Here is a 14977-nt window from a genome sequence, read left to right as displayed (position 1 = left end):
CAGATGTGGGGTTGGTGAAGATCTTTTCCCATTCTGTAGGCTGTTATTTTGTTTTATTGACCATGTCTTTTGCCCTACAAAAGCTTCTCAGTTTCAAGAGGTCCCATTTATTAATTGTTGCTCTCAGTGTCTGTGCCACTGGTGTTATAATTAGGAAATGATCTCTGGTGCCAATGCATTCAAGACTACTTCCTACTTTCTCTTCTATGCAGTTCAGTGTAACTGGATTTGTGTTGAGGTCTTTGATCCACTTGGACTTAAGTTTTGTGCACGGTGACAGATATGCATCTATTTGCAATCTTCTACATGTCGACATCTAGTTATGCCAACACCATTTGTTGAAGATGCTTTCTTTTTTCCATTGTTCAATTTTGGCTTCTTTGTCAAAAATTAGGTGTTCATACATGTGAGGATTAATGTCAGGGTCTTCAGTTCTATTCCATTGGTCCACATGTCAGTTTTTATGCCAGTACCAAGCTGTTTTTATTACTGTAGCTCTATAGTAGAGCTTGAAGTCAGGGATAGTGATTCTTTCAGAGGTTGCTTTATTGTACAAGATTCTTTTAGCTATCCTTGGTTTTTTGTTTTTCCTTATGAAGTTGAGTATTGTTCTTTCTAGATCTGTGAAGAATTGTGTTGGGATTTTGATGGGGATTGCTTTGAATCTGTAGATTGCTTTTGGTAAGATTGCCATTTTTATTATGTTAATCCTACCTATCCATGAGCATGGGAGATGTTTCCATTTTCTGATATCTTCTTTAATTTCTTTCTTCAGAGACTTAAAGTTCTTGTCATACAGGTCCTTCACTTGTTTAGTTAGTGTTATCCCAAGGTATTTTATATTATTTGTGGCTATTGTAAAGGTTGATGTTTCTCTGATTTCTTTCTCAGCCCTTTTATCATTTGTATATAGGAAGGCTACTGATTTTTTTTTAGTTCATCTTGTATCCTGCCACATTACTGAAGGAGTTTGTCAGCTGTAGGAATTTTGGGTCACTTATGTACACTATCATATCGTTTGCAAATAGTGAAAGTTTGACTTTATTTCCAATTTCTATCCCTTTGATCTCCCTTTGTTTTATTGCTCTAGCTAGAACTTCAAGTACTATATTGAATAAATATGGGAAGAGTAGACAGCGTTGTCTTGTTTCTGATTTTAGTGGAATCACTTTGAGTTTCTCTCCATTTAATTTGATGTTGGCTGTTGGCTTTCTGTCAGTTTCCTTTATTATGTTTAGGTATGTTCCTTATATTCCTGATCTCTCTAGGACCTTTATCATGAAGGGGTGTTTGATTTTTTCAAAGGCTTTTTCAGCATCTAATGAGATGATCATGTGTGTTTTATTTTTTCTTTCAGTTTGTTTATATGGTGTATTACATTGATAGATTTTCATATGTTGAACCATCCTTGCATCCCTGAGATGAAAAAGTCTAGAACAAAGATAGACATTATCCCTGAAACCATTTGTTTTATCATATATGCTTTGTATATACTTTTTGTACCAATACTTAGCTGAATTCTTTTTCCTTTTAGTTAATATTACAAAATTATTTTGCTGTGGGATGGTCTGTATGTCAAATCTGTTGCTCTGATTGGTCAATAAATAAAACACTGATTGACCAGTGGCTAGGCAGGAAGTATAGGCGGGACTAACAGAGAGGAGAAAAGAAAGAACAGGAAGGCGGAAGGAGTCACTGCCAGCAGCCACCCTGACAAGCAGCATGTGAAGACGCAGGTAAGCCATGAGCCACGTGGCAAGGTATAGATTTATAGAAATGGATTAATTTAAGCTATAAGAACAGTTGGCAAGAAGCCTGCCACGGCCATACAGTTTGTAAGCAATAGAAGTCTCTGTGTTTACTTTGTTGGGTCTGAGCGGCTGTGGGACTGGTGGGTGACAAAGATTTGTCCTGACTGTGGGCAAACTCTAGCTACATTATTTTATTTCCTTTTTTTTTTGGAGGTACAGTTTCACATAGCCCAAACTGACCTGAAGCTTACTTACTATGTAGCTGAGAATGACCTTGAACTCCTCCAGCCTGCACTTGTCATTTGGTGCTGTGCATGTTGGAGATTAAACCCTGGGTCTTGTGTATCCTAGGCAAGTGATATACCAATGGCATTAGTTCTTGAGCTTAATTCTATCTTCTATTCTATAGTTCTAAAGAGTATAAATCTACTTTACTGGCTTTATAATTAGTTTATGAGCAAGGAAATATATCAAGAAGCAAATGAAGAAGTAATAGCATAGAAATTCCAAGCTCTGTAAACAATCTAATAACATATAGAGCGATTAGTATAGGAAAACCATGAAAAACCGATGCTGATGTAAGAGATTTGGTGCTAGTTTGAGGCTTACTTTTTATTGTTGTTCTTTATTTTTGAGATTATAATTTTTTTTTTTTCTTTTTTTTTTTTTTTTTTTTTTTCCGAGACAGGGTTTCTCTGTGTAGCTTTGCGCCTTTCCTGGAGCTCACTTGGTAGCCCAGGCTGGCCTCGAACTCACAGAGATCCGCCTGCCTCTGCCTCCCGAGTGCTGGGATTAAAGGCGTGCGCCACCACGCCCGGCTGAGATTATAATTTAAGTACAATATTTCTTCCTTCCCTTTCTTCCCTCCATACCTTCCATATACCCCTCATTACTCTCCGTCAAATTGATGGCCTCTTTTTCATTAATTGTTATTGCATGCATATATGTATTTTCATATACCTACATATTCCTAAATATAACCTGTTGCACCCATACAATGTTACTTATATGTATGATTTGAGGGCTGACCATTTGGAACTGGACAACCAATTGGTATGCTTTTCTCCAAGGAAGACCACTTTTCCTGTTCCAGCCTTTCTTAATTACCTGTAGTTCTTTGTGTAGAGTTGAAGCCTTGTGGGCTTTTCCATGTACAGTTTGGCACATTCATTTATGTGTTACTCTTATTTGGCTCATGTTTGGACAGTCATATTGGTAAGACTTTATGGGCATAGCTTCTGATATTACAAGACAATCCCACAGCAAGTTCTCTGACCCACTGGCCCTTACAGTCTTTTTGCCCCCTCTTCTGCAATGTTCTCTGAGCCTTAGATACCATAGTGTTTTGTTTTTTTTTTTAAATTTTTGTTTTATTTTACAATACCATTCAGTTCTACATATCAGCCACGGGTTCCCCTATTCTCCCCCCTCCCAACCCCTCCCCTTATCCCCAGCCCACCCCCCATTCCCACCTCCTCCAGGGCAAATCCTCCCCCGAGGACTGCGATCAACCTGGTAGACTCAGTCCAGGGAGGTCCAGTCCCTTCCTCCCAGACTGAGCCAAGCGTCCCTGCATAAGCTCCAGGTTTCAAACAGCTAACTCATGCAATGAGCACAGGACTTGGTCCCACTGCCTAGTTGCCTCCCAAACTGATCAAGCCAATCAACTATCACACCTATTCAGAGGGCCTGATCCAGCTGGGGGCCCCTCAGCCTTTGGTTCATAGTTCATGTGTTTCCATTCATTTGGCTATTTTTTTTCCAATAATTGAGTAAAACTGAAATTTATTATAAGCCACAGTCGTCCTAGGGACCTCCATGCTATATATATAGCCTCCATGGTTCTATGGGTTATGGTCTGATTGTTCTTTATTTTATATCTAGAATCCACTTATGAATGAGTACATACCATGACAGTCTTTCTGGGTTTGGGTTACCTCACTCAGGATGATTTTTTCTAGTTCCATCCATTTGCCTGCAAATTTCATGCTTTCATTGTTTTTCTCTGCTGAGTAGTACTCCATTGTGTATATGTACCATATTTTTTTTCATCCATTCTTCCATTGACGGGCATCTAGGTTGTTTCCAGGTTCTGGCTATTACAAATAGTGCTGCTATGAACATAGCTGAGCATGTATCTTTATGGTATGAATCAGCATTCCTTGGGTATATGCCCAAGAGTGGGATGGCTGGGTCTTGAGGTAGTTCGATTCCTAATTTTCTGAGAAACCGCCATACTGATTTCCACAGTGGTTGTAAAAGTTTACATTTCCACCAACAGTGGAGGAGTGTTCCCTTTGCTCCACATCCTCTCCAACATTGACTGTCATTGGTGTTTTTGATCGTAGCCATTCTGACAGGTGTAAGGTGGCATCTCAGTTGTTTTGATTTGCATTTCTCTGATGATTAAGGATGTTGAGCATTTCTTTAAATGTCTTTCAGCCATTTGTAGTTCTTTTGTGAATTCTCTGTTTAGCTCTTTAGCCCATTTTTTAATTGGATTGTTCAGTATTTTGATGTCTAGTTTCTTGAGTTCTTTATATACTGTGGAGATCAATCTTCTGTTAGATGTGGGGTTGGTGAAGATCTTTTCCCATTCTGTTGGCTGTCTTTTTGTCTTATTGACTGTGTCTTTTGCCCTGCAAAAGCTTCTCAGTTTTGAGAGGTCCCATTTATACCATAGTGTTTTGTAACTGTGTCCATTTGGGAATGGGTGTACAACTTTGCATTTTTATTGGTTGTGGTTTTCTGTAGTCATTTCCATCTGTTGAAAAGAGACTTTTCCTTGATGATGGGTGAAAATTACACTTACGTGTGTTTATAAGATGTGATAACTTGAATGTCATTGGCCCCCATAGGCTCATAAGAAGTGCCACTCTTAGGAGGTGTGGCTTTGTTGACATAGGTATGGCCTTGTTGGAGGAAGTATGTCACTGTGGGAGCAGGCTTTGAGGTTTCCTATACATTCCCAGCATTTCAGTCGATTTCTCTTGCCTGCAAGATGTAGGATTCTCAGCTATCTCCCCAGCACCATGTTTGCCTGCATACAGCCATGTCCCACCATGATGATAATGGACTGAACCTCTGAAACTTAAGTGAGCCACCACAATTAAACATTGTCCTTTATAAGAGTTGTGTAATCATGGTGTCTCTTCATAGAATTAGAAATCCTAAGACATAAGGATAAATGTTTATAGATTGTTGTTAGGGATTATGCTGGTTTAAGAAGTTAGTGGTTGTAGATTCTCCAATAATTATGATTTCACTAGCACTGAATCGTTAGCTAGGTTTCCAATACCAGGCATGGATATCCCTCTTGTTTAGTGGGTCTTAAGTACAATTAGAGAGCTGTTGGTTATCGCCAAGATTTGTGTGCCACTGCTGCACCTGTAGGTGTATTGCTCCATGGTGTTTGTTGTTTTGGTCCATACATGTCATTGCTGGATAGGATCAGTTGGTTGTCTCTTTCTTATGGAAGCTTGCAAGACACCTTCTGGTACTAGGAAAGCTAATTTGAGGCTTACTTTTTAGGGAGCACAGCAGCTTTGATTTCTACTCTATAAAAGCTAGATCGATCACGCTCCAAGGAAGCTCAAATTAGCTGTATGGGTCTAATAAGCAGGGAAGCATTGTTGTACCTGATGTATCAGTGATGCTTTCTTCTGTTGTTGAGACCAGCCTAATTGTTACCTCAGTACAGCAGAGAGAGTGGTGGTCTCACATGACACATTGTTAATTCTTCCTTAATTCTCAAGCCACAGAGTGTGAAATAATTTTCAGCCACTGAGGTTTGTGCTGGTTTCTTAAAGACTAATAGATAATTGATATATCAATTGAGCTGTTTTTCAAGTAGGGACTCACATCAGCATAAAAGAAAGCAGAGATTATTGTTCTCATGACATTTCCTTATGAATCTTAATAGACAAACTACTTCAGTCAACCAAACTGACTAGAGAAATACTAATGTAAAGATTTGTAATGAGCATAGAATTGAGTTTAAACAAGGACTGTAAAGTATAGGAAATAACAATTTTATGGTTTGGCAAAAAAAAAAATAGAATGTAACTATGAAAAATGTGATAAAATCATATGCAGTATTTAGGTACGTTCAGTAGTCATTCTTTATCATGTATTGCTTTCTTTAATTAGATACTACTTTTTGTGTGTTGTGTAATCAAACAAGTGAATTATCTTATTTTACTCTAATTATATTATCTGCTGTGTCCTTAAGAGCCACAACTCTTAATGTCTAAGATATAAGATGGAAGATAGAGTTTAAACACCCTGTACTTTTGATCCTGAATTGGAAGTATCAGTGTGAAGTTGAGATGTTTGAATTTTAAAATATCATAAGCCTTATAAATGTAGGTGTGTATATGCATAATTTTAATCAGAATGCTTTATTTCTATTCTCAAATAAATCAAGTGAATATTTATACTATATTTTAGTTCTGGCATTTGCTGCCCATGTCTATGGAGAAAGTTCAGCAATGAGCAAGCCTCGTTTCCAAAATGATCTTGAAATACTGTTTCCTCTTCAAAGAAACTAAGGCTTCTTTGAGAAATCTTTGATTCAGGTTGGAGAAAGAAAATATATAAAGTGATCTTGAAAAATTTTATACCAGACACCATAACTACCAGGTCCATGACAAAGGAGCTTCAGAGCCAATTCAGAAATGTTTTTTGGTGACCAGTTATTTCATTTTAGTGCCAAAGTCATAGATTATGAAAGTGAGAAATCTCTTAGTTTTAGGCAGAATGATATAGTTGCTTGCTGTTAGGTGTTTCTACTAGGTCAAATTGTTCCATTTGGGCATCGATAAGGATTAAAGTTACAGTGAATTGACAACCCCTCTTGATGCTTAATACCTATTTTCATAATGGAAAAAATAACCTCACAAAATCAGCACCCCCCCCCCCCATCTCACATTGACTGTCATTAGTGGATGTTAATCCTGCCTTTGGATTGGAAGAAGAGAATGTACTGCTTTTCCAGAGGACCTGAGTTAGGTGTCCCTCCACTACACATACACTGTAGCTCCAGCTCTAGATTGATCCAGTGCCTCTTCATGCTCCTGTACTTATGCATACATACCTACAGGCAGGCACACACACACTAAAAACAATAAGATCTTAAAAAAGAAACACTGCCTTTTGAAACTGATAACCCAAAGTAAGATGAAATATTCTTATTTCTAGGCACCTGACTCTAACAAATAATAGAGGAGATAGAAATTTTATGTGCCAACAAATAAAGATAAAACAGTAGAATTGGAGTGATTTTGTAATCTCTTAGATTTTAATGGATTTTGATACTTAATATCAGAAAGAGACAATCATACCTGCTATATGGATATACTACCACCTAATGATCTTGCCTAAGTTCTTTAAAGAGATTTATTTGTGCATGTGCGTGCACATGTGTGTGCACACACATGGAGGTCAGAGGAGAACATCAGATGTCGTCCTGTTAATTTCTGCCTGTTATGTGGGTGCTGGAATCTGAACACTGTCCTCATGATTGTGCAGCAGGTGCTCTTCACTGCTGAGCCATCTTCAGACCTTTGCCAACAATACAGAATCTGGATCTGATGAAGTCGCCTACATCCACCTTTTTTATAGGAAATGTAGAAGGCAGAAGAACTTGTTAAAGTACACTATGATGATGTTGTCATCACACTGCAGTTTGGGATGCCTTGTTGATAGTTGATTCAATGTGTTTCACACATTCCCAGAGAAAAGCTGAGGAAATCTGTTGACTAGAAAGGACATAAAATCTGTAACTTGCATATGTATGTGTATATGTACACACACAAACATATGAGAGAGAGAGAGAGAGAGAGAGAGAGAGAGAGAGAGAGAGAGAGAGAGAATATCTGTTTTTTCTGTAACAAATCCATGGATAAAGGTGGGGATGTTGTTACCATAAAAGAGAATTGTGGTTAGCAGGTGTGGTGGTGCACCCCTTTAATCCCAGCACTCAGGAGGCAGATCTCTGTGAGTGTGAGGACAGCTTGTCTACAGAGTGGGTTCCAGAACAGCCAGGGTTGCTACACAAAGAAACCCTGTTTCGAAAAACAAGCAAGAACAAACCAGAATAGTGGTTTGTTTCAGATGGAGAATGAGATGAATGTTGCAGTGTTTGTGATGGCTGATATTCTTTCTTCTGTGTAGTGCTTCTAAGTATAGTTAGTTATAAATCTGTGAATGTGGCTTAAAACGTTTTATGATTAGTGAAAGTAAAATAAAAGGAAAGGAAATTGATTATAGGAGAGAGTTGTGTGTTGAGAAATGGTGAGAATTGATGGCTTTTAGATTAGCTAAGACTTGTTGAATGAAGATTTTATTAATGCTATTCTTAGAAAATTTAACTAGTCTTTAAGTGGAGAGGCATCAAAGTTTATTAAAAAGGGGCTTGAGTGTTGAAAACTGTAAGAAGGTAAATCTTTGAAGGTGGATTTCATTGAGAGACCATTGTGTGAAATTGGAACTGATGAGGATTGACTTGAGGCAATCCTTGCAGGAATGGAGTTAAGAGCAGCTTGTTATGTAGTAGGCAGTGAATAAGATTATTAAGAGTAAAGCACTAGAAATGAACTTGAAATTATTGTTTGAAGGCATTCCTTTTATTGGGTAAGACTGAATAATTTTGGATGGACAGGTTTAGGTGATCAAGAGTAAGGCCTGATAGTTCTTCCCATGATGTATGTAGAGTCTCAGAATGGTTTCAAAAGATTCTAAATTCCACATTGTTCATGGAAACAAACAGCTTTGGGCTCTGTGCTGCAGCCCTAGGTGGTAGGAATTGCTTCCTGGAATCCTAGCACTTGAAAGGTAGAGAGAGGCAGGGCTGGAAGAGTTGCATCCAGCCTGTGTGATGTAGTGAGTTCCAGGCCAGGTGGGTACTGCCACTGTCTCCAAAAATAATAAGTAAGTTCAAACAAACAATAACAAAAACCACTTCTGTTCATCAAGGAACTAGTAATACTGATTTTAACTCAGAGCATAATTTGGAGCATAGAGATATGAGGATGATTTTTCAGCATTGCTTCTTTTCATGTTTTGAATTTTTTCCTCCCCTGAGCTGAGGACTGAACCCAGGGCCTTGCGCTTGCTAGGCAAGCGCTCTACCACTGAGCTAAATCCCCAACCCTCATGTTTTGAATTTTAAATTGTGCTTATGTTATATACTTAGAAAATAACATTTAATTAAAAGATGGAGAATTTAGCTGGCCGTCATGATGCATCCTTTAATCTCAGCACTCAGAATGCAGAGATTTGAGTTTAAAGCCACCCTGGTCTACATAGTGAGTTTAGGCCAGCCAGAGCTACAAAGTGAGATCCTGTCTCCAATTAAATAAATAAATAAATAAATAAATAAATAAATAAATAAATAAGCATGCTAAGCATTTGGTTTTTTGATGGAAATTCTTATTTCTCATCATGTGGTCACTATGAAAAACAGTTAACAAACATGTGTGTCTTTGGCTATGTATGTTTGTAAACATTGTCTGTTTGTGTGTATGTGCTAGAGGAGTGTTTGAGTGTGACTGGGATGGCTGTAGTATGTACCATGTTTGCCTATAAAGGAATATTTATACCTGGTCATTTAGTGATGTTTTTCTGGAGCTCTTAATTCTTGTGTGTGTGTGTGTGTGTGTGTGTGTGTGTGTGTAGGGATGTGTACATGTATGTATGTGAACATGAGGCCAGAGGTATCTGGTGTTTTCCTTGATCCCTGTCCCCTTACATTTTTGAGACAGGGTCTTACTGAACCTGGGGCTTACTCCTTTTGCAAGAGCCAGCAACTCCGAGGAATTCTGTCTCCACTTGCACAGTGCAAGGGCGGGTGGTTACAGATGTGTGCTGAACCTGGGTTTTTATGAGTTGATAGTGATAGGGGATCCAAATTCAGGCCTTCAAGCTTGTGCAGCAAGCACCTAACTGCTGTGTTATCTTTCCTGTCCCTTGGAATTTTTTATTTAAATTTTTTTTTTTGTGGATTTCACATCATCTATCTCCATCTAACTCATCTCTCCGTCCCTTCTCACCCACCCTCTGCCCTTGCAACCTCCCCCACAAGATAAAACAAAATAAAATTTAAAAGAAAAGAAAAATCTCCTGCATGCACATTCTTTGGGCTGGCTTCCCTGTATCCTTGTCAACAGGCTGCCCAGGTGAGTGCAGGGCCTGCTCTCCCTAGTGCTGCAGTTGGTGAGGGACTGGGTCAGCTTTCCCACCTGCTGCAGGGGTGGTGTCCAGGGGGAGGGTGGGGAGAGTATCTTTCTCTCACCCACACCACCACATGGCAGACGGGGGTGGGGGCATCAGAAGGCGTTCACCCCCACCAACAGGGCCAGCTCTGTTTTGCTGCTCAGGCAAGGTGCAGGACTCCCTCTCGAGTGCTGTAGCCATGAGGGGCAAGGCCAGTTCTCCCTCTTCTTGCAACCAGTGAGGGGGTGGGGCCAACTCTGTGCAACCCTATCCTCTTGGTCTTAGGTAGTAACCGGAGCCACAGACATGAACACAGACCACAGGTGTGGCCGGGTCATGGGCATACATGGCCCTTGCAGCAGCCCAGGCCTGGACATCACCATGGCCCTTGGTGGTAAGCAGGCCACCCACCTCAGTCCACTCCTCACCACCTTCACCTCTTTGAATCTGCCTCTCTCTACAGGACGTGAGCCTTCTGTCTTTCTCTTTTTGCTTGTCTATTTGCTTGTCATAACAACCTGATGAGTGAGTGGGCTTGTGAATCTTTGTCTTCATGGTGCTGGGCAGGCTCCTGTTTTCTCTTCCTGACCTGGGGCAAAGAGCTACCTTTTAGGGTTTTCCTCAGTAAAAAATTCTTGCTTTTCAAGTAGCCTTGGGCTTATTAGTGATGAGCAGCATACATCACCTGTGTTTCATTATCACTGTGGAGGCTGGAAATGAGATGATGACCTCATTCTGCTCTTTCACCTCACTCTAAAGGCAATGGCAATGGTTCTGCACCCAGTTTCTGCATCACAGCATGTACATGTTTGAATCTTTTTTTTTTTTTTTTTTTTAAATCTCGGTTGCATTTGGGAAAGAAAAAGAGCTAGGAAGTGACATAAAAGTAAGTAATAGTTTTTTGAGTTTTGTTTTACTAATTTTCTCTTCTGTAATTTATTGATTAGATCTATTAGGAAAATTCAAGCAGATACACATAATTTATCCTTTAAGGACTAGTGAAGTTGAGAAAAAAACTGGACATTGAGAAAAGAGAACCTAGAGTGGAGGCCACAGTGGGCAGCCAGTGCAGCAATTGGTTGCACACTCCCATTACCTGGGCCTTTAAGCAAGCAGAGCTGATGTGTGGTCATCACTCCTACAGATTCCGAGTTAATTGTATAGAAATATAGTCTTAGCATTGGAGCTTTTTGAACCTTTCCATTTGAATTAATGTGAAGTTAAACAGCAATCAGCCTAGAACAGGGTTGAAAAGAATCTTTGACTCCATAGTATCTCAATTTCAAATTTGCTCTATTTGGGATAAGTTGAAGTTTTTTGTAAAGGTTAAATATGGGATTGTGGATGTTCTTGTTAAAGATATGTGGTTATTTAGGGTGTCCACTGGGGAACAAAAAGGATAAACAATTTTTTTTCACATCTGAAGAATTGGAAAGCCTCACAGATGAACTGACCATAATCACAGTGAAACTTCATGGAGCTACCGTACTTTCTTAATACTGTGTCACTTGAACAGGTCGCCTGTGATTTGCTTCGGAGAATAATTCGCATCTTATATCTCAGTAAGAGACTCCAGGGACAACTGCAAGGAGGAAGTAGAGAGATAACCAAAGCTGCTCAGAGTCTCAATGAACTTGGTAAGTCCTTCATGATTAAAAATTGGTAGAAGTTTGACAGTTTTAACTCAGTTGATTTATTGACATTTGTTATCACTATTAACAAATATTACTAAAATTTTTTAAAATGGCTGTTTATAGCAATGTTTCTCTCCAGAAAGGGTGAATAAAACTAGATTTCTTGAAAATCTTGTTTACTTTAAAAGTGATCATATAATAAAACTGGCTTTTTTTTTCATGAACTGTTATATACACTTTAACATGTAAATATTTGAGTAACTGCAATCACAGTCATGATACAAAACACCTTTATCACTCTTGAAAATATGCCTATCATTGGTTGATGATCAGAACTATCCTTGTCCTCTAACCTGACAGCCATCATAATTTTTCTATCATTATAGTTTTGTCTATTAATAATGACACATAAATGGAATCATAAAGTCCATACCTTTTTGAGGCTGGCTTCTCGTACCTAGCTTTTAGTACCTTTGAGATTTATTCAAATTGGTGGGAATACTAGCAGTTTGTTAGAATACATTCTGTGCTGTCATGGGTCTTGTCCTTTGAGTCACTAGTTGAAGGAGAATTCGAGTTTTTTCTAGCTTTTTGTGATTATGAATAGAGTGGGTGTAAACACTTGTGTGTAGGTTTTGTTGTAGTTTCTATGGAGTAAATATCCAGGAGAAATGCTGTTTATTTAGGTGATAAATCCCATGTTTTGTGGTGTCTAGATGTCTTTATTCATTCTTTTCTTAGATATTTGAAATAGGCTCTTGACATTCAAGGTTTAGAGTTGATGGTTTTGCTGGCTAAAAAGCTTCAAGTTCCATAATTTTTTCAGGAGAAAGTTTGAATAACTAGTGAGTACACATAGAAAATGCCAACACCTGGGTTTTGATGAGACTTTGTGGGTTTCTTGTTTTCATTGGGTACCCAGTAATTTTTTTAGAAGTGAAAATATTTGGTGATATTTATTCTTTTATAGATTTAGAAGGCCTTTGATTATATGTCTTTTTTTTTTTTTTTTGTGAGACAGAGTTTCTCTGTGAAACAATCTTGGCTATCCTGGAACTTCCTTTGTAGACCAGGCTGGCCTCGAACTCAGAGAGATCCACCTGCCTCTACCTCCTAAGTGCTGGGATTAAAGGTTTGCAACACCACCACCCGGCCGATTATATATGTCTTTAACATTGCTGGTTTGCTTACTCTTGAAGGCATGATTATGCCAGAGTAACACTAGAAAAATGTATTTGACATGTTCTTTTGAGTTTTTCCGTTTTTGATATTTCTGTCGTAAAGTCTTGCTCTGTTGCAGTAGTTCTCCGCTTGTGGGTTGTGACCCTGGTGGGGTAACGTGTCAGATATCCTACATATTAGATGTTTACATTACAATTCATAACAGAAAAATTACAGTTATTAAGTAGCAATGAAATAATTTTATGGTTAAGGGTTACCACAACATGAGGAAGTATTAAGGGGTCACAGCATTAGGAAGGCTGAGAACCACTGCTCTGATGTTTATATTTTTACTGATCAAAGAAATACAGTAATTTTCACAAATCATGCTTTAACATTTCAATTGTGTGATGCTTAAGTATAGACATTGGTTAGACTCATCTTGGCAATATGCTATTTAGTATGCTGGACTTAAAAGTTATTAAGCAGTGAGTAATATTTGAGTGTTTCTTTCTTTTTTAAAGATATATATTTTTATTTTAAAATTTATTCTCATGTATGTTACTTTCTTGATTTTTTTTTAATTTGGAATTTTATAATTATACATCTGTGCCTATACATATACACATATACCTGTGTGTAACTAATAATCAAAGAAATAAGTGGCTATCAACTTGAGAGTGGGGGAAGCAGGAGAGGAGTTGGAGGGAGGGCAGGTCTGGGGGGAGAAGAGAAAGGGAAAGTGATGCAATTCTATTTCAATTAAAAATTGAAAAATAGTGCATTGTATATATGTGTAATGCTCTTAAATTTGTTAATTTATCATTTGTGCTGTTTTTCTTTTAATTTTTTTTTCAACTTTTGGTTTTATTCTTTACCGTCATTCTTAGTCCTTCCTACCTCCCTACTCACCCAAGTTCATATTCTTTCTTTCTTTCAAAGAGTGAAAATTAAAAAAAACAACAACAAAATCCAGTAAGAAAAAAAAGGCCAAAATGAAATAAGGAGAATGAAAAATAAGCGTGGAGTCTTTTGTGTTTACCAGCTACTCCTGGGCGTGGGGTCTGCCCTGTAGTATGGTTGATATACCCAGTGACAAGCCATTGGCAAAGCTAATTTTTCTTTTTCTAGTAGTTATCGATTGCAAGTCTCTTCTTGTTTAGGGGAAGAACTTTATGTTCTTTTCTATGTCTCAGTTCTGGGATTTTGTCCGGTTTGGACATGTATAGGTCTTATTACAGTCTCTGTGAGTTCTGTGTATATCAATTCTTTCCTTGGAATCTTCCACTCCCTCTGGCTTTCACTAAAGAAGTGATACAATAAGTATGTATTTTGTCAGATAATGCTATGTGGCACAGCGGGGTAAGAGGCTAGAGACTACAGTGGGATTAGTGATGATTTAGACAAACGTCAGGGGACAGAGCAGTCTCAGGCACTGTGCAGACCTAACAGCAGAGTAGAAACTTCGTGTGATGTGACAAGGCTTCCTTCAAGAGAGCCCCGCTATGAGACCATGGTAGCACTCTATCAACAGCCCTCACACTGCTTTACATTATTCAGTGGAAGTTACTCTTTCCTGGGAAACACTGGTTTTGAATTTGTTTTTGTTTACCATATTTTCCTTTTCCCAAACTATTCCTTGCTTTCTTCCTTTTATTGAAAATAGTTTTTTTTTTCCTCACATAATATGTCTTGATTATGTAAGATTTCTCATTCCTTTGCTCCTCCTAGTTCCTCACTACCTCCCATCTTATCTGGATACCTCCCTCCACCTTGCTTCTGTCTCTCATTAGCAAATAAATAGGATTCTAAGGGATAATGATAAAATAAAATGAGATAAAACATAAACTAACATCAGAATAGGACAAAACAAACAGAGGGAAAGGAATCCTATAAAAACACTAAACTGGAAGCCATAATATCTACACAAAGGACCTGATCTTAGTTAGGGTTTCCATTGCTGTGAAGACACACCATGACCTTGGCAACTCTTATAAAGGAAAATATTTAATTGGGCTGGCTGACAGTTACAGAGGTATAGTCCATTATCATCATAGTGAAAAGCATGGTGGCATGTGCTGCGGGCCGCAGGAATCTATCCTAAGAACTCAGCTGGTTATGGCAAAGTCACTACCTGGAGGAATCAGGGAATTCCTCCAGAGGAAGCCAAATCCCAAGGAGTTTTTGGTGTTACTTGGCTTGTTATATATCAGCTGT

General features: G+C 38.5%; 1 protein-coding gene across 2 annotated transcripts in view; it reads left to right on the top strand.

Moving 5' to 3' along the window:
* Positions 1 to 14977, top strand: part of Cog5 (component of oligomeric golgi complex 5) — a 328847-nt gene that overhangs the window by 37829 nt on the left and 276041 nt on the right. For both annotated transcript variants that reach the window (XM_006989525.4, XM_076550822.1), the window contains one exon: positions 11482 to 11602. In XM_006989525.4, coding sequence (XP_006989587.1) covers positions 11482 to 11602 — 121 coding nt within the window. The remainder of the gene's footprint in view (positions 1 to 11481; positions 11603 to 14977) is intronic.

The sequence above is a fragment of the Peromyscus maniculatus genome, chromosome 14, assembly GCF_049852395.1.
Source record: "Peromyscus maniculatus bairdii isolate BWxNUB_F1_BW_parent chromosome 14, HU_Pman_BW_mat_3.1, whole genome shotgun sequence".
In the NCBI taxonomy this organism is placed as follows: domain Eukaryota; kingdom Metazoa; phylum Chordata; class Mammalia; order Rodentia; family Cricetidae; genus Peromyscus; species Peromyscus maniculatus.
The sequence above is the reverse complement of the archived record's forward strand: the minus strand, read 5'-3'. Positions and strand labels throughout refer to the sequence as shown.